The sequence below is a fragment of the Adiantum capillus-veneris genome, chromosome 12 (genome assembly GCF_014529385.1).
Source record: "Adiantum capillus-veneris isolate H3 chromosome 12, ASM1452938v2, whole genome shotgun sequence".
Classification (NCBI taxonomy): Eukaryota; Viridiplantae; Streptophyta; class Polypodiopsida; order Polypodiales; family Pteridaceae; genus Adiantum; species Adiantum capillus-veneris.
Window position 1 is genome coordinate 90,235,918 of NC_140942.1, and position 26,875 is coordinate 90,262,792.

A 26,875-nucleotide genomic window follows, 5' to 3' on the forward strand; every position below is an offset into this window, starting at 1 on the left:
GTAAGGTGCAGCGGAGCGATTGTTTGAACTTTTCTGAAGATGAGTGCTTCGAACTGTGCTCAAGGTTCCTTATACTTATGGAAGGGAGAGCCTTCCGTTCTTAATGAGAGAGTGCAATGGACACAAACAAGGTGAATGGACACTGTGCGTGAAGGTGCATGAGATTGAGAGAGAGAGAAGAGAATACGACACCAGAGACGTTGTAAAACCCTCCTCCGAAGGCCCCACTCTCTATGGCGAGAGCGGTCTACTTATGATTGCACAAATCTCTACAATGCTTGGACTTGCCGACGATGTCGACGACGATGAGGACGATGGCAAGACAGGCTGAAAACTGAAAATGCTAAGGGCTGAAATCTGCAAATCTTTATCTGCTGAATTTTGACTCTTATGTCGGTGATGATGTCGATGACGACTATGCGACGACGACGCGCTGAAAACGCAGATGCTGAAATCTGCGTTTTCCGGGCTGAAACTGCAAACTTCGATGGATTCCACCGTGCGGCGAGGAACTGCTGTGGGAAGGTGAGATCTGCGAGGTTTGGGGGTTGTTCTGTTGTGTCTAAGGGCTGAAAACTGAAAACGCTGGTCCTATGGCTGATTTTGTCGCGATGAATCTGCAAAATGTCGGGGCTGATCTGCAAACCAAAAACCCTAGGGCTGAATTCTACTGTCTTGTGAAATCTGCTATGGATCTGCTGGTGCAACTGCTAACGCTAGGGGATCTTGTGCCTTGTGGTCGCCGAGGTTGCTCTGCAATGCAAAAACGCCAAGGCTGATCTGGAACTGAAAACGCTAGGGTCTTCTGCTGATGCTGAAAAGGCTAGCCTGCTGGGGTCGTGTTGAGAAGGTGCCTGTTGAACTGAGTTCCTGCTGCCTCTTCTGCCAGAAAGTGTTAATTGTGGTTTGCTTATATATTAACTTAGCAAAATTGCCCTACCTACTTTCCAACGAAAGTCACTTAAAAATAATAAGTGAAAAATGTCAAAAATAGGGAAAATAGGTCTATGCACTATAAAAATGCTACTGATGGGATCTGATGGGAATTTGATGGTCATGCTGTGTGCAACCAGAGGATATGCATCTAATCTAATTGTCTGGACATGCACGGTCTGCGAAGAGACTCACAAAAGTGCGAAATCACTTCCTATTTTAGACTGACTGGACTGAACTGAACCCTGGTCATGTTGTAGCTTGTCCACGGACACATAGGGTTGGATGTGTCACGTGACACTGTCTTGAAGAGGAGGTCTGCTTGCAATTCTAGACTTATCATGCACTTCACCTATTGTGCTGTATCTTTGACTTGGTTTTAGAGGCAAGGCGTATTGTCGGTCGGACTATTGATTTGTGCAAGTTTGTGGTTTTGATGTTCTACGACAAAGAGGATCGTATGGCTGGTTGCTGCTGTTTTCACCCTCTTGAGGCTGATTAGTGGTGTTTATGACTGATTTGGAGAACTTTCTCAACGAGGACTTAGAGGAGGAGGTGTATGTGGAGGATGTCAAAGGTGCAACGGAAAAGGGTGAATCGGGTGGTGATCGTGTCTGTAATAGTGAGCAAACCTCCATACGGGATGGGGCAGCCAATGGATCTCGGATCTATCGTGATCGATCTCGAATTCCTACCGCATACTGCCCACCAAACAAGCTCGGGACTAAAATACAAGTGTAGTACCTACAAGTTCGGGCTCAACACGGAGGGGAAGGAGAGCGCTAGAGAGAGGGAGAGATATCCACGGCAAAGCGTTGGAGAGATAGAGATTGCTTGTGCAAGAAAACGCTAGAGCTCAGAGAGGAGAGAGAAAATGCTACAACACTCATTAGAGAGAGAAAATGCTAGAGATAATAGCCAAAATGTCGGAAGCTTTACATTGAACAGATGCCAAAAAGTACAAAGGAGGGGGGGCTTCATATACAGGCAAATCCCTAATTTGCCCTATCTACTGCAAAACCCACGATCCCATAAAATGGTCGAAGAAATGCTTATAAATGTGTAAACTCACTAAAAGTGACCTAATATACACATTTTGTCACGTGCACATCTAACCCTATGTGCATGTGGACGAGCTATAACTCCTACTTATACGGTTTAGGTTGGCCTAGGAAGTGTTCTGGCATCCTTGGGAGCTTGTACGTAGGATGAGACACTTTAGAATAGCTGCATACACCCTCTAATTGCACATTCCATATAGCACCGTTAGTACCAAGCATGGGCAAGAATCGCATACGAAGCACCTCTTATTAATAGTTCTCCATCTTATTAATAAGTAGCATTTCAACATAATTTTCCAAGGTCGTGGTGGGCTCTAAATGGCTCTGCTCGACCGCTGGCTATATAAGGTGTTAGATTCTTCATCTCCAAAAAGCTTCGCACACTATCTACAGGCTCCTCACCACTCTCGTGCACTGGCCCTTGGTTGCCATCAGTAAGGAGGCCATTTCGGAGGGTTTCATCGCGAAGAAATCCTTCATGCCACCAACGTTTTCAACCTACCTGCGTTTTTCAGCAAGGGCTGCGTTTTTGTGGCTTGTTGGCGTTTTTGCGGCTCTCTCTTCATTACCATCGTTCTCCTCTTCATAGCGCCTTCTTCTCCACACCACTGCTACAGCGTTTTCAACACTTGCGTTTTTGCTGCAGGTCATCATTTTCAGCAGAGGACATCTTCTTTGCCTTGCGTTTTTTGATGCAGCCAACGTTTTCTTGCTTGCTGCCCAGCGTTTTGCAGAAGGGTTCTTCATACACAAGCCATTTCAGGTTTTCAGCCATTGGGTTATCATCAGCGATCGTCTTCTTCCTTGCCGGATCTTAACCTCTTGGCCACTTGAAGATCATCCATTGCTGCACGATACCGCTCTCCTTGGACCTTCCCCATTCAGATTTGGGACTATTATTGGCTGTTTCTATCGGGCTACTTGGTGCCCCACCTGTCCTCTTGCCTCAACCTCCGGCATCCGGTGTCTCCCAACACTGATTGGATTGCTGAATTTTCTGTTTACAGCAGCGTTTTTTCAGCCTCTTTTGCTGCGTTTTTTGGCATAGACAGCACCTTACCTTAGCCTTGTCAGTGACTTCTCGGATTCCCTTCCTGATTCACAGGTCTTTACCCCCTACCCGAACCGGTGTGGCGCTTACACGACGTGTTTTCAGATCGCATTTCACCTTTGCTCCTTTCCTTCGACATTGAGACGCGGACTCAGATATAGGTTCTGGCACAACGGACGGATCCCCCTCGACATTATAGATCTTCCCTCCTCAAGGTTCTTTTGCCCTCGGGAAGATGCAGGGGATTGGATTGGTACTGGTACTTATGTGGACATGGCTTGTATTTTCGACTGCTACTTCTCCCTCAGTAACCCTTCCTCCCTCTCCCTCGACTGTTGTCTCTCTATTTGGGATTGCCCTATCCACCTCCTTCATTGGTTTTTTGTACGATAAACCTGTGTCTTTTGGCGCGTCAGACACTTCTTTTAGACATGTTCTACCAGATGTATCCTTTCGCATTTGGATGCCTGCAGGGTCTCTTCCGACACACTGCTCCATGGTGGCTCTTTTGCCTTGCCTCTACTTGGCTTGCTTCTGCTTGGTTGTGTGGCTCCTCCACTTGCAGTTTGGATGTACCTATGCACTACGTACACGGTGAAGACCTCATGTATGTTCCTTGCTTTGCTGGTCTACTCCGAGGCTATGACTGCTACAACACCGGTCATTCTTCCTAATGCATCCTCTCAGCCGTCCTTAACCTCATCACATTCCATTACCTTCCCGGGGGGAGTTCTCCTATGTCGCATGTCTTCACAACTTGCACTTGCAGACTCTCTCTTGGATATTTTGTCCAGACCCCGATGGTGGATGTGCTCCCACACGTTGACTTTCCTCAAGATCCCCTCCGACTCTTTTGTCCCATAGTGTGTCTGCCATGGAACGAAAGATCATATCGCAGCTTATACCTTGAGACGACTCTTCTCTCGGAAGATTGCAGATACTGCGGTCTCTACATGGACGGATTGCTTATCTTGTCATGTGCTCCCACACGTTGACTTTCCTCAAGATCCCCTCCGACTCTTTTGTCCCATAGTGTGTCTGCCATGGAACGAAAGATCATATCGCAGCTTATACCTTGAGACGACTCTTCTCTCGGAAGATTGCAGATACTGCGGTCTCTACATGGACGGATTGCTTATCTTGTCATCTTGTCTACTATGGTGGACGATGCCTTCCCTATTGAGCCTCTTCTTCCTGCTCTTCCTCCCTCTTTTGCCCGACCTTATTTGACTTGGATATGCTACCGGTTTTCCACCTCGGCAGTTTTCCTCTCCTCTTGGTCACCATGCTCCTCTTTAGTGGGGGTCCCCATGTCTTGTCTCCTGTTGCTACACTGGGTTCCTCCATCTCAGTGGTGATCATCACCGATGGGCTATTGGACGCTCATCTTAGGTTACTTCCTCATATAAATCCTCTTTAGCGACTTATTCCGTAGCTTGCCACTCCATCAGCTTCCTTGTGCGACTTGATCGGAGTTTCCTCACCCTTGGCCATCATCACATTGGTGCTGTACGGATTGTTGTGTTGTTTGATGGCGCTCCTCATCCTTTTCTCTCGGGATTTACATCTTCTCAAGATTTACCAGGCGTGTCGCATTCTCCTCGACAGCTTCTCCGCATCTATTGTTCGGGGGGGGGGGGGGGGTTAGATTCTTCATCTCGAGATGCTTCACACATTGTCTACAGGCTCCTCACCACTCACGCGCACTGGCCCTTGGTTGTGGGTTGGCCATCCGTACACCTGTTGGACAGGGATCTCAGGCACACTTAGGGTTGTTCAACACATTTCCCACTTTAGACCTGTTTTGATCACATATTCCCCCATTTATATTGGAGGGTCATATTTTTAGGTCATTGGGCTATATTGAGGATTATTGCCCGACTAGCCCCTATTCTCCTATATATAGGAGGGGGGGCACCCTCATTGTATTGTATTGTCTCATACCATGTAGCCATCTGGAGTTATTGGGTTGCCAGCCTTTCCACCATCTGTCTCCTCTCATGTCTCCTCTCTCTCTCTCTCTCTCTCTCTCTCTCTCTCTCTCTCTCTCTCTCTTTCTCTCTCTCACCTTCCGTTGCACACTTTGACAAGGACCTAGGGGGTCACCTCCTAAGGCAAGCAAGGAAGAAAGCAAAAGAAGTACAAGTATTAACAGCAGGACCGCAGCACAAGTACCAACAATACCTAGCGTTGCCCTTCAGCGTTTCCATCATCAACCATCCAGCGTTTTGGAAAGCCTCATCATTGCCAGTGGTTCCACCCATTCAGCCAGTGTTTTTAGCCCTGTACAAGACCAACGTTTTTCAGCATCAATACCATCGATTTCAGCCGTCAATTTGCAAATTTTAACCCTATGAACCATCAGTGTTTTCAGCATTCAGCTTTTAGCCTCTCAAGTTCCAAGCATCTACCGCAATACCCACCAGCATCTCAGCATCTAGACCCATTGTAACAACATTTGTGCAACCTAAAGCAAATACCTCTCTAGCAATAGAGGGGGGCCCTCGGAGGGGGGTTTAGGACCCCATCTGGTGTCAATCTTCTCTCTCTCTCTCTCTCTCTCTCTCTCTCTCTCTCTCTCTCTCTATATATATATATATATATATATATATATATATATATATATATATATATATATATATATATATATATATATATATATATATATATATATATATAGATACACACACACACTCATAACACCTTCACTCACAGTATCATTTTTTTTTCTCTATCTAGTCTATTGCACAACTCTCATTTAAGTAAAAGGAACCTTGAGTATGCACTGAGCACGCATCCTGAGCACACACCCTAAATCAGTTCCGATGTACGTAATATTGGTATTCGAGCTCTTTGGCAGTGTTCGGTATCTTCACTCAAGAATAGAACCTAAAGAATCTCTCTTAGATTTTTTTCCTCAAAGAATCTTTGTGTCCTGACTCCAGACTTATTAGCCACTCCCACCCTTAGTCCATCGTGCATCGGGTGCGCTCCCATCTTTATCGATATGTCTTAAGGGTAATTAAGCCATAAAGAACCACATTTTTTTTTTTGCTTGTTTAAGATTGGACGTAACCCTGGTCCACTTGGTCGTGTCGATCTCTCTAACCAGAGTGACACGTAACCCATAAAAGAAGGGCTTGTCCAGCCTCCCCTCGTTCCCCTTTTCTTCACTCATTGAGAGCGGACCTTACACATTGTGGCAGTCCAATCGACGTGAGGTGGCAAAAAGCAACCTTGGTGTGAGCGCAAGGCCGCCAAGGGCTGCACCCGCAGGAAGGAGTTGAGCTTGGGTAAAAGAAAAGCCTTCTTAAATGTAGATCGCAAGCGGTACCAAGTACCAAGAACCCCAAGTACCCAAGTATCCCATGTACCCCAAGACCCCAATTACCCCGAGTACCCCCAAGTACCCCAGGTACCCTAAGTACCCCAAGTACCTAGGTACTCAGTGCATGGTCATCACCAGAAACAGAATGGATACTTCGCATGAAGATGATGAGAGTGGAATTGGAGAAGAAGAAGAGTCTACATTAGGAGGATTGTTTCCAGATCATCCTCCATCCCCATCTACGCCGCGTATTGCAACAAATCCTATGGAGACCTTGGTCAAGTCTATGATGGAGATGATGCTACAAAAAGAGGCTCAGCGCATCGCATGGATAGAGAACGTGAAGAACGAGAGCGTAAGCAAGCAAGCGAAGCTCAACGCATAGCAGCTGAAGAAAAGTGGGCGGCTATGGAGCTGGAGCAAGAGGCGCAGCAGGACCAACGCATGAAAGAGTTGATCCTACAGGTACCACTCAAGGAGGTTGACCAGTATAGGTAGAGAGTCGAGACGACGGCTCCAACAATCCAGTCACTGACTAGTTGACTTTTAGTAAGTCTAATGGTAAGATGGATGCTTTTGTGATTCATTCTTGGTTACATCAATTTAATGCTTATTTTGCGACTAACAAGAAAAACAATAACAATAAAGTTTTGATTGCTGCCATGTATCTCTCGGGCGATGACATTAATTGGTATCAAGCCTGGCAAAAGGCACATTTGGCGGAGCATCTTGAGCATACCGCGGATAGCGTACCCCTCTCTTTTAGTTTGGTTGACTTCCAAGACAAGCTCATGGTCCAATTTATGTCACCGCAGTACCTTGATGGGTTGAACGAAGATTGAAGAGGCCTCAAGCAAAATCGCACTCCCGTTATGTCTTTTTCTAACCGTATTTTGCAGATATTTGTGCATTTGCGTAATTCGGATGTGGATCGTAAAGAGGCTTTTCTCTTTGGTACGTCAAATACAACGTGAAAGTCTTATGACTCACTGACTACAATGATGATGTGAGAATCGCTCTTGAGCAAGAAATGAAGCACAACAAAGGTAAGCATAAAGAGAATAAGTCCTCTCAAAGCACCCTGCAAAACCCTCAGAACGAACAGAATGGTAAGAACAACGGTAATTCTTCCTCTTCTCAGTCTTCCTCTGCACCTAAAGCACTGAACTCTCACAATGCTAATAAGGGAAAGGCTAAAACTCAGGATACCCCTCAACTGACACACCATGAAAAATCTGCTAAAGAAATAGGAGGATGGTTAAGTTTTGAAGAACGAACCTGTTGGAATTAGGGTTGCTGGAAAACACACACAGCTTGGAGAAGACGAATGAAGCTCAAGGCACACAACTATGTGTATTACTTAGTGTGCAATAGAAAGATAGATAGCCCTAGAGTGATGGGCGTATATACAATGCACGAGGGAAAAAACCTCCTAGTGAGGAAAAATGCCTCGGCGGTCCTATGTGTGTTCACACACATCACTACCACATGTATATGGTACCAAATCCCCCCTGGGAGTGATGCAGTGAACGAGAGCTGGCAGATAGAGTATAGGGAAGTGCCATGCCCTGTGAGGACATGATCAATCCACAAAGGGGAGTAAGCCCAAAGCTTTGCGGAAAGCTTCGAACTTCTCACAAGACAATGCCTTTGTGAAAATATCTGTAAGGTTGTCCTGTGTTGGCACATAAGCGAAGTTGATCTCTCTTGTTGAGTGCCTCTCTCTAACATAGTGGTAATGCACCTCAATGTGCTTTGTGCGAGCATGAAAAATTGGGTTCCTCGCAACTGCCATGTGCTCTGACTGTCAGTGTAGATAGTGTTCGTAGTGTCCTGTCCAACACCCAAATCAGCCATAAGGCGTCTAAGCCATACACACTCAACCGTAGCTGTGAAGACCGTTGTAAGGTGCAGCGGAAATGAATGTTGAACTTTGCTCAAGATGAGTGCTCCGAACTATGCTCAAGGGTTCCTTTTACTTATGGAAGGGAGAGCCTTCCTTTCTTTAATGAGAGAGTGCAAGTGATCACAAACAAAGTGATGAACACTGTGAATGAAGGTGCTGAGACTGAGAGATAGAGAGAGAAGAATATGACACTAGAATGTTAAAACCCTCCTCCGAAGGCCCCACTCTCTAGGTGAGAGTGGTCTACTATTGATTGTACAAATCTGTACAATGCTTGGACTTGCTGACGATGTCGATGACGACGAGACGGGCTGAAATTTGAAAATGCTAATGGCTGTAATCTGCAAATCTTTATCTGTTGAATTCTGACTCTATGTCAATGACAATGTCGATGGCGACGATGCAACGACGACGCGCTGAAAACGCAGATGCTGAAATCTGCGTTTTCCTGGCTGAATCTGCAAACTGCGCTGGATCTGACCGTGCGGCGAGGATTTGCTGCGGGAAGGTGAGATCTGCAAGGTTCGGGGGTGCTACTGCGGAGTCTGAATGCTGAAAACTGAAAACACTGAGTTTACTGTGGTTCTATCGCGAAGATCTGCAAAAACGCTAGGTCTCTTGCAGATGCAAAAACGCTAGGCTGATTTGGGATCCTGTTGCAAAAACGCTAAGTCCCTTGCTGTGCAATCTGCTAACGCTAGGGCTGATCTGTCTTTTGCTGGTTTTGCTACTGCCGGTTTGGATCTACAAAAGTAAAACGTTGGCTGATCTTTGGTCCTTGGTTGAAAATGCTAGGTTTACCGCCGGTGGGGGGTCTTGTTGAGAAGGTGCCTGTTGAACAAGTTGTTCGTGCTGCCTCTTCTGCCAGAAAGTGCTAGCGCCAGGTTTCTATATATACTTGCTTAGGAAAATTGCCCTACCTAGTTCCCAACAAAAGTTACTTAAAAATATTAAGTGAAAAATGTCAAAAATAGGGAAAAAAGGTCTATGCACTGTAAAAATGCTCCTGATGGGTTCTGATGTAAATCTGATGATCATGCTGTGTGCAACCAGAGGATATGCATCTACTCTAAGTGCCTGGGCATGCTCGATCTGCGAACAGAGTCACAAAAGTGCCAGAACACTTCCTATTCTAGATTGAACTGAACCCTTGTCATACTGTAGCTTGTCCACGTACACATAGGGTTGGATGTGTCACTTGACATCCCCTCCTTTTCAAAGTGAGGTACTGATACCGAACTGTATGGCGTCGAGGGAGATTGCCAATAGCATCCGGAATCGTGGAAAGGACTCTTCGCCGGCCCACTCTGATGTGTGGGTCGTGCGATACTTGAACTTCATAAAGGTCTGCAACGCTTGCTTCTTTGGGCCGCGCCGAAAGCGATAAAGTATTATGTAGCTCCTTCAATGCTTCAACTTTGTCTATGGACGTAGGTCCACCTTCGTCAAGAATCTCCAAGGCTGAAAATTCCCGAAACCACTTCCAATACAAAAACATGAACATACCTATTCCATGTAATGTGACTGGAAAAAATCTAATCTTTCTAAAAGACTGTGCATGCAATGTAGATGAAACAAGAGACGGAGTGCCAAACCGTTCATCAAACACATGCAAAACATGGAAATAAACTCATCTTTTTTTATCTAAATCAATCAGCCGACTAAAATACAGGAAACGATCACGAATGAAACACTCGTACAATGCGTGCTGACTAATCATTCATACACATAATACTTCCTGTGAGGGTTTGCTAGACCTAGGCTCGAGAGCCAAGATCGGTTCTTCGTGATCAATCGAATCTGCCTGTGGGGGTGTTGTGGACCTCGACTCGAAAGCCAAGATCAGTTCTTCATGATTGATCGAATCTTCCTGTGGGGGTTCTGTGGACCTCGACTCGAGAGCTAAGATCGGTTCTTCGTGATTGATCGAATGTGCAATGAGGTTAGCTTCACTAGAGAAAGTATCAACTAACACATCATCCTTGTGAACAATCACATCATCTTTATGCAAATCATCATGCTTGTGAGAAACCGCATCTTGATCATCATGCAAATCATCATGCTTGTCCTTATCATCTAAATCATCATGCTCATCATTATCATGCAATTCATCATGCTTATCATCATGCCTTGGAAAAGAAGAGATTGAGATAGTCTCCTTCTCTTGATCCTTTGCAATTTGTGCCTGCACATTAGAAAAGAGTCGCAACAACTCTTCGCGGTCACGTGCTATGGCTACCATTCTTTCATTGTATGTACGTGAAACCGGTCCCTAGGGCGGTAGACGTGTTAGCTTTCACCCGATTCTTTAACACTTGACTTTACGACACAAAGCAATGACTTAAAAGGAACCTGTAATTGAGACTGTAATTACACTTCAAAACAAAAGCACGACTAGGAAGCTAGAATGCTCCCAAGCAGACAGTGACACCTGTAGGCCCCAAAGGTTGGCGTCCCTTTCGGTATTTCTTTATTCTTTAACAGAGGGAATAAAACCTGAGATTTCCTACAAGCTGTCCCGCACAATCTGGGCTGAAATCCATTTGTTCTGGCCAGATTTCTTCAGAGTCAGTATCCCCACGCAATAGATGACTTTCCCGACACATACGGACATTTTGCAAAACCTGGCGAGAATCTGCAGCACGCTGAATTCTCTGTTTTCTGCCCCGAAAATGCGCCAGACCATCTCTACAGTGGTCCCCTCATGTCCCCGAACCTCCTGGGGGTATTAGGGACCGTTTAGGTCTGAAACCCTAAACCTGCAAAAATACACAGCAGGCTGTAATTCCCTATTTCAGGCTCCGTTTCGCGTGCCGGTCACATCCGTAGCAAGTCCTCGAGCTCCCGCACTTGTAGGGCTACTTGCCCTTTGAATCGGACGAGATTTCTCACGTGAAACCTCTCCGAATTCACCTGTACCTGCGGGGGATTAGCCACTAGCTAATCTAGTACATGTGCAAGAGGCTCTTGCCTCGGCAATCGCGCATGAACCCACACAACTGTACATTGGTCAAATGAGAAGCCCACTTGAGGGGCATAACTCAACTGCTTGTAGGGGGGAGAGAGAGCAGTGCGTAGCGTGTAGGGCATCACTCCTTGCACCGCACTGTACATAAGAGGGAAAGAAAGCACTCCATAGCTCTTAACCTGTGACAAGAAACTTGCAAATGAGCCTCCCAGCTATAAATTCAGCGCCACTTCTTCTTGCATGAGGAAAGTGCAAGAAATGTGCCACGTTGCGCGTTTACAAGCCATTTCCCGTTTCGGGGTTGCCGCCTAAAAATCTCCCGACTGGTTGCCCAGGTTCTTTCGCGGCAGAGTTGTAAAATGTTCCCCTTGTCATACCGGAGGTAATGACGCGAACACATTTTCAGGTCCAAAATAGCAATTCCCTAAATTTTAGGAGATACTTCCATGGCATTCACACTGGTCATTTGACCATCAATCACCACTGGAACCACATCGAAAAATGCAATGTCGGCCAGCTATCAAGTGATTTACATTCGTAGCCCCACCGCGACTAACCCTAAGCCATTTGTCCAACTTTAGTGCTCACCGGCTGTCCGGCCTAGACTCTCACTGTCCGCCTCACACCATGCAACTCGGGCATTGGCATTTCCAGAGGGGTGCTTTAAAACAGGTCAAATAAAATTCCCCCAAAAAGAAATCAACAAGTAAAGTTGCCATAGACTCGTGACAGTATGCTCTATGGTTGCCATTCTTTCTGTGTGTTCTGCCTTTCTTTCTGCTTCTCTTGCTTCGCGTTCTATCTTCCTGTCCATCATCATCTTGTCAAACGCCTCCATAGGAGTTAGTGCAATCCTTGGCGTAGATGGGGAAGGGGGAGGGTCGGAAAAACCTCTTGGTGGGGAAAATTCTTCTTCGCCACCTCCATGCTCATCACCTCCATGCAAAGTATCCATTCCGCTTCGGGTGATGACCATCCACTCAAGTCTTGGGTTCTTAAGTTCACGAGGAACTTGGGTTCTTGTGGGTCTTGAGGTTCTTGTGGTTCTTCTTTTGCTTGCAATCTGTGTTAGAGAAGGATCTTCTCTTCACCCGAGTTTTGCTCTTTTCCGCGGGCGCACCCCTTGGCGGCCTTGCGCTCACACCAAGGTTGCTTTTTCCCACCTCATGTCAATTGGCTGGCCGCTAAGTGCACGGTCCGCTCTCAATGAGTGAAAAGAGGCACAAGGGGAGGTTGGACAAGCCCTTCTTTCTTGGGTTTCCTGTCACTCTTCAAAAACACGATTAGGAATCGACACGCCCAAGAGGACTTGAGTTACATGCGACTGCAACAAGCAAAAAAAAAATTATGTGGTTCTTTCCTTGAGTGATACAGAACACTGCCAAAGCTCTAATACCAATGTAAGGTGCAATGGAAATGAATGTTGAACTTTGCTCAAGATGAGTGCTCCGAATTGAGCTCAAGGGTTCCTTTTACTTACGGAAGGGAGAGCCTTCCGCTCTTTAATGAGAGAGTGCAAGTGATCACAAACAAAGTGATGAACACTCTGAATGAAGGTGTTGAGACTGAGAGATAGAGAGAGAAGAATACGACACCATAATGTTGTCAAAACCCTCCTCCGAAGGGCCCCCTCTCTATGGCGAGAGTGGTCTACTATTGATTGCACAAATCTCAACAATGCTTGGACTTGCCGACGATGTCGATGACGAGACGGGCTGAAATCTGAAAATGCTAATGGCTGAAATCTGCAAATCTTTATCTGCTGAATTCTGACTCTATGTCGATGACGATGTCGATGGCCACGATGCAACGACTACGCGCTGAAAACGCAGATGCTGAAATCTGCGTTTTCCGGGCTGAATCTGCAAACTGCATTGGATCTGACCGTGCGGCGAGGATCTGCTGCGGGAAGGTGAGATTTGTGAGGCTCTGGGTTGCTGTTGCGGAGTCTGAATGCTAAGTCTACTATGGTTTTGTCGTGAAGATCTGCAAAAACGCTAGGTCTCTTGCAGATGCAAAAACACTAGGTTGATTTGGGATCTTGCTGCAAAAACGCTAAGTCCCTTGCTGTGCAATCTGCTAACGCTAGGGCTGATCTGTCTTCTGCTGGTTCTGCTACCGCCGGTTTGGATCTGCAAAAGCAAAACGTTGGCTGATCTACTTGCAAATGAAAACGCTATGGCTTATCTTTGGTCCTTGGCTGAAAATGCAGGTTTACCGCTGGTGGGGAGTCTTGTTGAGAAGGTGCCTGTTGAACAAGTTGTTCGTGCTGCCTCTTCTGCCAGAAAGTGCTAGCACTAGGTTTCTTTATATACTTGCGTAGCAAAATTGCCCTACCTAGTTCCCAACAAAAGTCACTTAAAAATAACAAGTGAAAAATGTCAAAAATAGGGAAAATAGGTCTATGCACTGTAAAAATGCTCCTGATGGGTTCTGATGAAAATCTGATGATCATGCTGTGTGCAACCAGAGGATATGCATGTCACGTGACACATCCCAACCCTATGTGTCCGTGGACAAGCTACACCACAGCAGGGTTCAGTCAGTTCAGTCAAGTCTAGATTAGCAGTGATCTGGCACTTTTGTGAGTCTATTCGTAGACCGTGCATGCCCAGTCACTTAGCATAGATGCATATCCTCCGGTTGCACACAGCATGATCATCGGAATTCCCATCAGAATCCATTGGCATCAGTTAGGGGAATTTTTCAGTGCATTCAGCCTATTTTCCTATTTATTGGGATTTTCACTTATTATTTTTAAGTGACTTTCCTACAAAAGTAGGTAGGGCAATTTTGCTAGGTTAATATATAAGCAAACCCAAGTTAGCACTTTCTGGCAGAAGAGGCAGCAGGAGCTTCCCGCTCAACAGGCAACTTCTCAGCAGTACCCAGCACCCCCCGCGTTTTGGATCCCCATCCTCGGGGGGCAAGTTCCCATCCTCAGCGTTTTCTCAGCATCAGCCATCGCCATCAAGTCCAACCCTTTCTAGCGTTTGTTCCCCCTTCAGGCAGCCCCCAAAGCCCAACGTTTTTGGGATTGCAAAGCATCAGCAGAATCAGCGTTTTGACATCAGCAATTTCAGCCAAGCTAGTGTTTTTGCTGGCGTTTTTGCATTGCTGCAGCGTTTTGACTTTCAGCCCCAACCTGCCGCCGCAGATACACAGCATTTTCAGCCTTTAGCAAGGTAGCAGATACATCCCAGATTGGTTGCAGAAGTTCCCCCATCTTTAGCCCAAGAAAACACAGCCAAAACAGTCATTTTCAGCCACCGAAACAGTCCCGAAATTCAGCGATAGAAGATCTCAGATTTCAGCCATCAAGTCGCTGTCGTCATCACCGTCGTCGTCATCGGCATAGTCCCATTGCATCAGTCCATTGCATTCGCATTGTACACCTTTGTGCAATCAAAGTAGACCACTCTCGCCGACGAGAGTAGGGCCTTCGGAGGAGGGTTTTACAACCTCTCGGTGTCGTATCTCTTCTCTCTCCTTCTCTCAGTCTCATTCACTTGCACGCACAATATCCACTCACTTTGTTCGTGATCATAGCACTCTCCATAAGATGGAGGGCTCTCTCCTTCCCTAAGAACTAAAAGGAACCTTGAGCAATAAAGATCACTAATCTTGAGAAAATACAACATTCATTCCGCTGCACCTTACAATGCATCTACTCTAAGTGTCTGGGCATGCACTGTCTGCGAACAGACTCACAAAAGTGCCAGAACACTTCCTATTCTAGAGTGACTAGACTGAATTGAACCCTGGTCATGCTGTAGCTTATCCACGGACACATAGGGTTGGATGTGTCACATGACAACCGCCCTGTACTCAACCTCACAACTGCCACAGTAGGTTACTTCTTGCTCAACCATGAGATGCATGAACCGTCGAGCATGAAACAAAAACCACTCGTGGACACTCGCGTGTGAAAACAACCAGCCCAATCCGAGTCTGAAAAAGCATGTAAATCTATTGGCAATGATGTCTCCTTAGGATAAAACAAACCAAGATGTAAAGTTCCATTCAAGTAGCGAAAGATCCTCTTGACAGCCTACCAATGCTGAGACCCTGGGCTATGCATAAATCTGCTAACCTGTGAGACTGCAAACTGAATATCCGGCCTCGTGTTGCATATATATAAATAAGTCAACCAACAGCAGTTTGTTTAAGAGTGACATCGGCAGGATCACTAGCATCATGAATGCTTAATTTCAAACCTGTTTCCATGGGAGTGGCAATATGTTTGCAATCCTCAAGTCCAAACTTACATAGCAATGTCTCTATGTAACTTGTTTGACACAAGGCAATACCACCATCACACTGCTTAAACTGTATACGCAAGTAATGATGCAATAGCCCCAAATCTTTGATCTTGAAAGTAGCATTCAAATCAGCCTTAAATTCAGCAATATGTCTCTCATTTGGTCCAATGATTAGCAAATCATCCACATAGAGAACGACAATGAGAAGTACATCACCCTCACGCTTTACATACAATGTGCTTTCTGTTGGACTATTATGAAAGCCTCGTTTGACCGAATGAGTGTCAGCCTTCTCATACCATGCACAAGGAGATTGCTTCAACCCATATATAGCTTTCTTACTTTTGCACACTTTATCTTCCTTCCCTTTAATGACAAAACCGCAAGGTTGCGTTACATAAACTTCCTCAAATATGTCACCATTCAACAAAGTAGTATTAATGTTTGACTGATGTACATCCCAACCAAAATGAGCTGCCAATGCACATGGAAACACAAAGTAGTCATATGACAAGTGGGAGCAAAAGTCTCTTCATAATCGATGCCTTTTTGCTGTGCATAACCCCTTGCAACAAGTCAAGCCTTATAGTGATCAATCTCACCATCCGGCTTGCGTTGTAACTTGTAAATCAACTTCGTACCAATGGCCTTTTTGCCAGGAGGCACATCACATAAAGTCCATGTGTCATTTTCTATAAGTGCATCATATTCTGATTGCATGGAAGCCATCCAATTTTCTTAATTTTGTGCTTTATCAAAAGACAAAGGTTCCTCAACATCACATAAGCTAGACACAACCAAAGCATAACAATCTGATGCATAAGATGCATGGCGAGAACCTGAACGAATACAACTAGACAAAGGTGCATCTAGTTTACTGTCGCGTAAGATATGCACCAGCCATTTAGGCATACCTCTAGCCTGCTCATTCTCAGCCCTTTCCTTATCAAGTACATCATGTACATGTGCATCAATAATATAGTTTGATCTGTAACACTTTCAGAAACCTCCATAGGCTGTACATTTGCCTCGTTGGAATTTACATTTGAGTTTCCACCATTGAAAAGAGACAACAAAGTGTCATAAATGTCCTGTGAGCTTACATTATTGTCTCTAGTACATGACAACAATGGCTGAACTGAATCTTCCACAAACACAACATCCCATGAGACCAAGATACACTTTGTTTGCGGATAATACAACCTATAACCTTTACTTTCAACACTATAACCAACAAAAATACGTTTGACAGCCTTATTATCCAATTTTCTGTGCTGTGTTTGTGGCACCAAAGCATATGCCAAACAACCAAAAACACGTATGTGCTCAATAGGAGGCTTTCTATCATGCCATGCTTCATATGGAGTCATAGACTGCAAAGCTTTCGTAAGACACCTGTTTAGTAGATAAGTGGCACACATGATGGCCTCGAGACAAAACGAATGCGGCAAAGCTTGACTTTTGACCATACATTGTGCCATTTCAGTCAGTGACTTGTTTTTTCTCTTAGCAACACCATTTTGCTGAGGTGTATACGGCACTGTACATTGGTGTTTAATCCCACGACTAGCGAGAAATGCATTAAATTCATAAGACATATACTCCCTACCTCGATTGAATGGAGGGTGCCCATAGGACATTTCGAGACATTTTCAGCCATAGCCAGAAATTGTTTGAAGCACATAAACACTTCGGACTTCCCTTTAAGCGGATACACTCATGCATGCCTGGAGTAATCATCAATGAAAGTCACGAAGTAAAGGTAATTGCCCAAGGACGGAGTTTGCATGGGTCCACAAACATCACTATGCACAAGTTGCAACCTGCATGTGGCCCTAACTGAATCATCCTTTGGAAACTTCGAATGCTGCATCTTACCCAAAATTCAGCCTTCACAAACATGTTTGACAGGTGCTTCAAGAGGCGGCAAAGAAGCAACCATATCAGATGTCCAAAACGTGTTTTGCATCTTAGAATTCACAGTTGCATTTGCAAAAATTTTCCCACACTTGTCGTACAAAGTGAGCTTATACAACCCACGACATAAAATGCCAGATGCAACAATTTCATCACCAAAACTGAGATCATGTACTGTACATATGTTATCCACAAATTTGACTACAAGACCAAGTCTACCAAGTGTAGATACAGACAAAAGATACTTCTTCATCCCGGGTACATACAATGCATCAACAATTGTGAAAGAATTCCCATTTGCAGCAGTAAGCACAATCTTTCCAACTCCCTGAGCCGGCTAAGAGACATTGTTGGCACAAGTGTCTGAATTCCCATGAGGGACAAACTCAAGAGAGGTAAACAAATCGCGATGTGAGGTAATGTGCTTTATAGCACCACTGTCAAAAATACCACACATGTGAATCTGTAGCAACTGACATGCATGCATCATGGATTGAAGGATCATAAGTGCACTCTGCACTAAAAGCCCATTCTGCATCAAAATCAGCATCATTGTCTCCTTTCACAGGAGACTCAACAATAGCTGCATTTGTAGTGGAACTAGCCTCTTTCTTCTTAGCTTCTTTGGCCTTCAACTTAAAACATTGCTTGATCAAGTGATCGTTAGCTTTACAATAATGGCAACGTATCTTCTTTTTGCCCTTTTCACCATAATTCCGAGATAGAAGTACCATGAGAAGTGGCTACATTGTTGTTACCACCTTTTCTTTGAGCATCAATAAAGGCTTGTTCAACTGCACATTGTCTAGTTCTGTTTTTTCTGGAAAGTGACTCTTGTAGCAGCAATGTGCGTAATGCATCAAACTTGACGACTTCTGGATTTCGTTGGGTCATAAGTCTCCAAGTACTAGCAAAAGTCTGGTAAGAATTTGGCAAAGCATCAAGAACAGTCTGCACAAGGGAACTATCAGAAATGACTTCGCCTGCAGAAATAAGTTGCTCATTGATATCCTTGGCACCAGCAAGGGAAAGTGAGGGCATCAGCACCAACGTTTCTCTTCGGCGAGGAAGAGGTGCAGCTGGTTGAGAATTACACTTACTTGGGGGTTGTTTTCACTGGACCCTCCTTCTCCATGAGAGAGGCAGCAACCTCTAGACTTACACAAGGATATGCAGCTCTAGCACGCTTGGAGCAGATGTGTTCACTAGTACAGTTCCAAGAGCCCCGTACTAAGCTGTGGTTGTTTGATACGCTGGTGACATCCACCCTATTGTATGCAGTTCAGATTTGGGGACCGAGTCTTGATCACTGCAAGCGGTCTGGAGAAACCTCTGACGGGTGGAGAGGGATGGAGAAACCTCTTGTCACTATGTTATCATCTTCCTCATGCATAATCTTCGAATCCAGCTCTTTACGTAGCAATGCAATTTTTGCCTCATTGCGACTTTCATAAAGACCAGCCAAAATATCCCAAGCGTGTTTTGCAGATTTCATTGAATGAATGTGAGGAGTAATAGTGCGCTTCACAGACAACGCAATCAATGCATGAGCGTGCGCATCTTTTACATCCCAACGAGCTTACACAGCTCTGGCATCAACAATCCTGCCACTAAAACCTGCAACATCCTCAACATCACCTACATCCTCAGAACCAGGACGTATATCAATGCCCTGCATAATATTCCAGACACCCTTTGACACAGTGACATGTTGCATCATATAAGCCCACATAGGGTAATTGTTCCCATCCAATCTATCCTCAGCAGCAAACATCTTGAACACATTTGTGTTGCTGTCAGCCATGGCAAATGCTGCACTTGTTATGAAAACTGCTTGAAAAGAGGAGAAATGAAGCGGGAACAACACATGCTATATAGCACGAACAGCTGTCTCTCACCTCTCACTACATCCCACCACTTCTTGATGAAGCTTTGAGACTGTGAGGGTCTCGTTTTGCGATATAGCAGGGAGTAGCAGGCAAAATCAATCACAGAAGAAAGGGAGATTTTACAGGTGGCTGAAATTTCAGCAGCCTAGCGTTTTTGGATTTGCAGAACCTCCCAACGTTTTGCAGATTCATCGCGACAAGACACTCATAAGCACTACTGTTTTCAGTTTTCAGCAATCAGATTCCGTAGGACCCCAAACCTCGCAGATCTCACCTTCCCGCAGCAGATCCTCGCCGCACGGTCAGATCCCGCGAAGTTTGCAGATTCAGCCCGGAAAACGCAGATTTCAGCATCTGCGTTTTCAACGCGTCGTCGTCGCATCGACATAAGAGTCAGAATTCAGCAAATAAAGATTTGCGGATTTCAGCCCGTCTGTCGACATCGTCGGCAAGTCCAAGCATTGTAGAGATTTGTGCAATCATAAGTAGACCGCTCTCACCATAGAGAGTGGGGCCCTTGGAGGAGGGTTTGACAACTTCCTAGTGTCGTATTCTCTTCTCTCTCTCTCTCAATCTCATGCACCTTCATTCACAGTGTTCATTCACTTTATTTGTGATCACTTGCACTCTCTCATTAAAGAACGGAAGGCTCTCCCTTCCCTAAGTAAAAGGAACCTTGAGCACAGTTCAGAGCACTCATCTTGAGCAAAATTCAACATTCACTTCCGCTGCACCTTACACTACCACACAGTGGGAAAGAGAAACCAAACGCTATGTTCAGGGCCTTTGCCCCTCTAGCTACTAGAAATAGTACATGTACTTTGAAGCAAGCCACCTCAAGGTCTCGAGAAGAGTCACCGAGTAATCGTGAAGTCGTAGTTGAATAAGTCCCAACTGCGATGGATGTCAAAACTGGTCAGCCCACAAGGGATTGCCGCAAGAGGCGACGCCTGTACCAACAGAGGTGGAGCGAGGGACTAGCGGGAGGGATGGGAGAGCCGGAAGGGACGGGTGGAGGAGGTGGTGGTGGTAGCGGAGGGGTGGGGGTGGTAGGCGGAGGGGGAGGAGGGGCTATCGGTGGTGAAGCTGAGGTGGAAGGGGTATCCGCCATCTCAACGTGCTCTAGAGGGTCGAAACGCTTCCATGTGGGAAACCATTGCTGCTGGCCTGGTGCAGGTTGACCACCAAGGACGCCAAACTGGCGTGGCAGTCCTTGGCGATGTCGACCACGAACCTCTGCTAGCCCTTCTCTGCCTGTGCATCTGTCTCAGAAGAGGTTGTGTCTCTGCATGCTGAGCCTGGCCAGCCTCAGTATTTTTGGGTCCGTGTCGCGGGTCGGGGCCTCCTCCATGGACAAGCCTTCGCAAGATGGCCCATCTGTCTGCAAATGAAGCATTGATTCGGGGGCCCCGAATACTCCACGTTCTGACGGAGCCAACCACCACTCACCCGAGGTAGTAGATTGACCTTCGGGAGGCGTGATTGTCTCAAACCAGAACATGTACCGAAGGTATGCCTACTGCCCTGGCAGCAACAGAACCTATCTTGGAAAGTAGCGGGAGGTACTCTCTCCTTAAGCCAGGGAAACAGACCGACGTTGGCAGTCAACCTCGTCGACAAGAGCATCGTAGCCCCCATCGAAAATGAGCTTTGGCTACTCGGATGGCTAGGGGGCTCATCGCAATGACCTTGGATGCCATCTGGGAAGTCTCAAACTCTATTTGATAGAAAGTGAAGGATGTGGGTCGGATGGCGGATAAAGGCACTGCTACTATTTTGGAGAAGAAGGGAGAGCAGCACGGGGGAGCCCTCAAAATCCAAGAAGCGCCATCTTGTCCTGTCTATTTTGGGAAAGATTGGTGTGCTTGTTAGAAGAGCAGATGCTTGAAGCTCAGATACCAGTGTAATGGGAGAGCACAATGTGCCAGTTGCAAAGAACAGATGGGAATAGACTTTAAGCACTGGCTCCAAAATTATGGCGTCCCTTTCAGCATTTCTTTTGTATTGCTTCACAAAGATACAACTGCGGGGGCTCGAGCTCTGCTTCCACAAGAGGATTGCCGGAGTGAGTCCCCAAGTTACATATTTGAAGTTGGCTCAAAAGCATTTGGAATGAAAAGCTCTTGCGCCTAGAAGGTCTCTGGTCTCAAAAGCTAGCACCAGCTGGAACTTCCATGTTTTGGGCTGCCATTTGTACACTGCCACGTCAGCATGCAGTTCTATGCATCGTGGGCGCCCGTACAACTGTCCATGCCAGCAATTTTTTTAGGTTTGTACTTTCAGCCAGTTGTCCATAAATTGGGGGCCTTTTGTGGCCCTAAACCCCTTGGGGTTGACACGTCACCAAACTTGTGACATCCGCCAAGCTCTAGAAGCTTGTGTTAACCATACAAACTAGAGCTCTTCCGCCTATGCATTATACTGTGTGGACATGCCATCAATAGCTATAGGTTATAGCAAAAGTCGGAGATCAACTGTGCCTCCTCCGAGAACTAGTCGAGCCATCTTGCTTGAAAACTCGGCTCACAATGTCAGAACCCAACATACATGTGTCTTGTGACCTAGTATCACAAAGATGTACAACCTTTGACTCATATGCCACACCATTCTCCAAAGGCTGAACAGAAACTTTGGACTCTGCCAAGGAAGTGAGAGCCACTGCCTAAGCTTGGTGCTGAGAAATTTGACGAGAGTGCTATCATTCTGGGAGTCATAAGTCCCTAATGAAGATGAAGGTAGGTGAACCAAGTGTATAAAGGCCAGAACAGGTGCAACAATAGTCGCCTCGTTAGACTCCGAATCCGAATCCAACTTTTTGTGAACTTCCTCCGATTATTTCCCCACTCTCCACACTTCTGACATATTATCTCCTCTTTGGATCTTTCACCCAGCCACGACAATTCACCACTGCTTTTTCATAAGCTTTCACATGCAATTTTATCACAGTTTTGGACATAAGTATGTGGATGCTTGCTTGAGTGATTGCCTGTTGGCATTAGAGAAGAGCATGCAAGTCATAGTGTCTTTTTTGTTCATTTTGGGTCTGCCCCCACGCTCATAGGGTAATGTGTGCTCTCTGTGTTAAGTGGAACTACACCATGATTTCGTGACTTGAGCCGCAGTCGTGTGGCTTTTACAGTTGCCTTGTTCGGATCTGATGTGTGGGGACAGATGCCGACCCTGTTTTCATGCTGACATCCTTGGGTTACAGATGTGGCACTTTGAACATGCTCCCCGCTAGTTCAATTTGCACTCACGAGAGCATGGCCACCACTCCTACTGCCTATACATACCCATCTTAGCCAGTGGGATGCTTGAGCCAGCTTTAGGGTACCCAAAGCCTTATATTGTGTGGTGCCAAACCGCTTAGAGAAGCATCATTAGAAGTGGACAGTTGCCACATTGAGCCGAAGTGTAAACTGCACGGGTGGGTTTGGGGGGGGGGTTTGCAGGAGCTGTTGGCAGAGGGAGGTTAGGTTGTGTGCAAACCTCGGATTTAGCTTCAACGACAGAACAGCAGGGAGTTCAGAGAGGAGGGTTACTAGCCTTGTCAGAGCTGGAGTCCTGACTTTTCTGCTAAAATGTCTCTTTTTCTTCAATCGAAAGAGGATTTCCCTGATTGGGTACTTCATTGACACATGATGAATCAGATTGTGTGTGTTGTCCATGTTGCACTTAGCCATGGTTGAATCGCTTTTGGTGGTGCACGATATGCTCAAGAGTTGCTAGTCAAAATGTCTGAATAGTGACAACTCATTGTTGGAAAATTTAGCCTTCAAAAGTATTTTTTCCATTTGCCAGATGGGTAGGATTATCTTTGGCTCTATGAGGCAAGCTTCTAATTCTGTGCCTTGATATATATTGCAGCCATTGCTTTGTCTCACTACTGCAAATCCCTACCTATATCAACGCGTCCTTTATCTATCGAATGTTAAAGAAACTAGAGCAAAATTGAGCAGCGTACTTTCATGTATGCGCTGCCCTTTTCATTCTAAAATCCTGAATATTATGGGGTCCCGGAGATATCTTCTAGAGAGCAATGATTTTTTTGCCCTTCGTGATCTTGAAGACCTCTCAAAAGGTGCATTTGCAGGTATTTGTCAGTCTCCTTCTTTTGTAGATTGACTAGTTGTGAAAAGAGGAAGGCTTATAAGTTTTGTTGTGTACATTACATCAGTCCTTCCCGGGTTGCTGACCGCGGTGCTGAAGACATCGATGCTACATGTGACAAAGCAATGCTCAGTTTGCCAAGACTCTGGAGAATGGTGCGGTGCGGGCATTCTATGTGAAGATCCTTTTCAACCCATTTTCCCATTCAATGAGGTGATGACAAAACATGCTTTTATAATTTGAAAGGATGTTATCTTTTTCTTGTGAAAATTACCAAAATATTTTCCCATTCAATGAGGTGATGACAAAACATGCTTTATAGTTCGAAAGGATGTTATTTTTTCTTGTGAAAATTCCCAAAATACCCCTCAAATTTCTTGCACCAAAATTTCGAAAGTATTTTTGCATTCAATGGGGTATGACAACATGTTTGTGAAAATTACCAAAATACCCCTGAAATTTGTGGAAATTCCCAAATACCCCTCCAATGACCCAAAATAACCTTGCACCAATTTTTGGAGGAATTGCTCCAACCTCCACATAGTTGATTATTTTTTAAGAATATTACAAGAGTCTTAGACAAAAATATTCACAAATGAGCTCACAAATTGTGGTGTTTGTGTCTACAAATACTTTCATGATGAGAGCGCACAATACCATCTAGATATCCTAGTTCTATCATCTGCTATCTAGGGAGAACCAAGAACCACTTTCTTGTGAATTGCAAAAAATAAAGTTTTAAGTGATAATTGTGAAGTTGACAAGGGGTATCTTGGGAATTTTGGAAAAATGTAAGGGCATATAGGGTTTTTTGGGCAAAATTTGCTAAATATGAGGGATGTTTAGGAATGTTAACAAATTTCAGGGGCATTTGGTAATTTTTCCTCTTTTTTTTTTTCTAGTAAAACTCGGAATGATTGCTAGGCTCTTGATGATGAGTGGTTAACAAGTTTTTCTCACATTTGTACAGGAGGTCAATGTTGTGAAATGTAAGGTATGCAATGCCCCCTTTCACCAAGATTGTTTCACAAAATGCTCCTCTTGCCCTTCTTGCCCCAAGAATTGGGTGGGAACAAATCCCTTGACAACCTCAAACAAAAGTTAGAACAAACCATCAAGCAACAATCATATATGTTGATATGGACAAGGCTTGTGAAGGGAGTTCTTGTAAATAAGCTTACCATTAAAGTCGTATGATACTTACTTGGTTGCCGTAAAGAGAAGAAGTCCCGTGAAGGAGTCCTTGTATATGCTAAAGCTGTATCATATGTATCCGAACACTTGATTGAAACATTGTGGTGTTTCGATTTCTCACAGAGAAGAGATAGCAGTATTATTACAAGGACGTCTGTTTATTTCTGGCCAACGTAGTTGTCATGGGGTCCCTTGTATTGGATGATGAGTATAACCTACTTACAATTAAAACAATTTTATGGAAGGCATTACATGTGAAGCCCCCCCCCCTTTTTTTTTTGGGAGGTTGAAGTGAAACTTGAAAGATGCTGCTGGGTATCGAACGTGGGCCTTTCTGCAATTGCACATCCACTTAAGCACTAGGTTTCCACCCCGTCAGCATGTAAAGCCTTTTTTAGATAGTTGGGCTCTTTGTGAAGTGTACAGCCTCAATGTAACTGCAATTTGAAAGTTATATTGTCTTAATTGGATTTGGTGCCTCCTATCATTGATTCTAGTTTTTTACTCTCTGATAACAATACAAGGTATTCAAACTGTGTGAGTTTAATTTTTTCCCTTTTTGAAACTCATAATTTGACCAGAATGAATTTAAGATTGTCAAAGCTGCAAGATTATTATTCTTGTATCCGAGAGCTTGCTAATTCTGTAACACTTGCAAGCATTTTACTCCATTTCTTGAGGAGTCTACCATGCTCCAACTTGGAATCCACACCCTTGGAAGTCTCTCTCTCACCCACAGGATTTTTACTTGGTAAGCATAATGTTTTTTTTTCTTTCTTTCTCAAACATGGAGCCGGCCACCTTAGCGAGCCTTTCAATCAAGATGGAAATATGTGTCATTGCTTTTGATAAAATGCTTTTGTGAGGGGTCAAGTGCTCATAAATTGGAGGCAAGGCATTAGTTGTGGTCACACATAGTAAAGTCCCATTAATAACATTAAAGAAACACCACTAGGGGCACTCAACTTGAGGGCCAACACTCTAGGGGGATTGCGCTCCTCCCATATCCTCTACAAAATGCACATGTGATCTCAATATTATTCATCTTTTAATCGCAATTTTACCTAATTCAATGGGTCATCCTCCGGTTGGTGATTACGGACGACTTCTATGATCTTTTTCTTTAAAGAAATTTTCCTTTGTTAGTTGGCACTACTACAAATGAGTTTCAAAACATAAGGTACAATGGGATATTTTACTAGCATGTTGATTCGTTAATCTTGTCTCTAAAGATTGGTATGCCGCAATCATGTAGAGGTGGATCTTATGCTTTACTACTGACTATGTGGAGGCAAGTGTAGTCGCAATTTTTTTAAAGAAAAATCTTGTGGTAATATAAATATTTTTGGGATGAAGTTAGACATCATGTAAAAGCTTACTCCTTGCTTTGTGAAGATCAATAACTCTGTAGAGAAAGTGGGATCATGGGGAAAAAAAAAAGAATAGTTTTGTGATCATCAAGACTTTAGTGCTTTTATTATGAGCTTAAGAGAGCGAGAGAGAGAGAGAGGGAGAGAGAGGACCTAGAGACGTTCTTTTAATAGCCTATGTAGGTAAGTGGGTGCATGTACCCTCTTTCCATGCAAACACTCCCACTTTTCCCATTTTTCTTCTGAGAAATTTGTGTGCTTGTGGGATATTTCCCCTCCTTATCCTCTACTTCGGATCTATTTCCCCCCCCTCACACACTCTGCTAATTAAAATCAACACTTTTGAGGTCATTTCTTAGCCATTTGATCTCGTAAAAATCTTGTCCAAGGTCACTAGAGAATTTCATAAAGTTTTTTTTAACGTTTTGAGAGAGCAACGTGCAATGTCTAAAAGTTTGCATTGCCATTCTCATTCAAGTCAACAAAGTAGGAACCCACAGAGAGAGAGAGAGAGAGAGAGAGAGAGAATCATGTTTCTAGCCTGAAACTTTGGTTTTAAGCAGTCTCATGCTTAAAACCAAATTATAATATGTTGCAAGTCAACAAAGTAGGAAAGTGTACATCTATCTTTCTCTAATAATGAGAGTGATCCTGAATTTGTGGTTTCATTCATTTTGCATCTTCAAAAGAATAATTTACACAAATACCTTAGCATTACACAATAGGCTATCCTCATGCTTAAGGATCCTTTCATGTTAGAGAATAACCTCAAGTTCATCAAATTTAGGTAGCTTTTTATGGAGGTAGTAGGAATATCAATCAAATGAGCTTCTTATGGAGGTAGTAGGAATACCATTCAAATGACATAATAAAGATACAAGGTCCA

At 44.6% G+C, this 26,875-nt stretch overlaps 1 protein-coding gene across 2 annotated transcripts in view; it reads left to right on the forward strand.

Moving 5' to 3' along the window:
* Positions 1–24,867, forward strand: part of LOC147446110 (uncharacterized) — a 36,277-nt gene extending 11,410 nt beyond the window's left edge. Inside the window, exons 3-6 of one of the 2 annotated variants that reach the window (XM_086525419.1) lie at positions 23,183–23,408; positions 23,493–23,638; positions 24,396–24,419; positions 24,743–24,867. In XM_086525419.1, the coding sequence (XP_086381545.1) occupies positions 23,183–23,408; positions 23,493–23,638; positions 24,396–24,419; positions 24,743–24,796 (450 nt within the window). In that variant the 3' untranslated portion in view covers positions 24,797–24,867. Of the gene's footprint in view, positions 1–23,182; positions 23,409–23,492; positions 23,639–24,395 lie in introns of both variants that reach the window. The other variant, XM_086525418.1, reaches the window with a different exon arrangement.
* Positions 24,868–26,875: the final 2,008 nt, after the last annotated feature.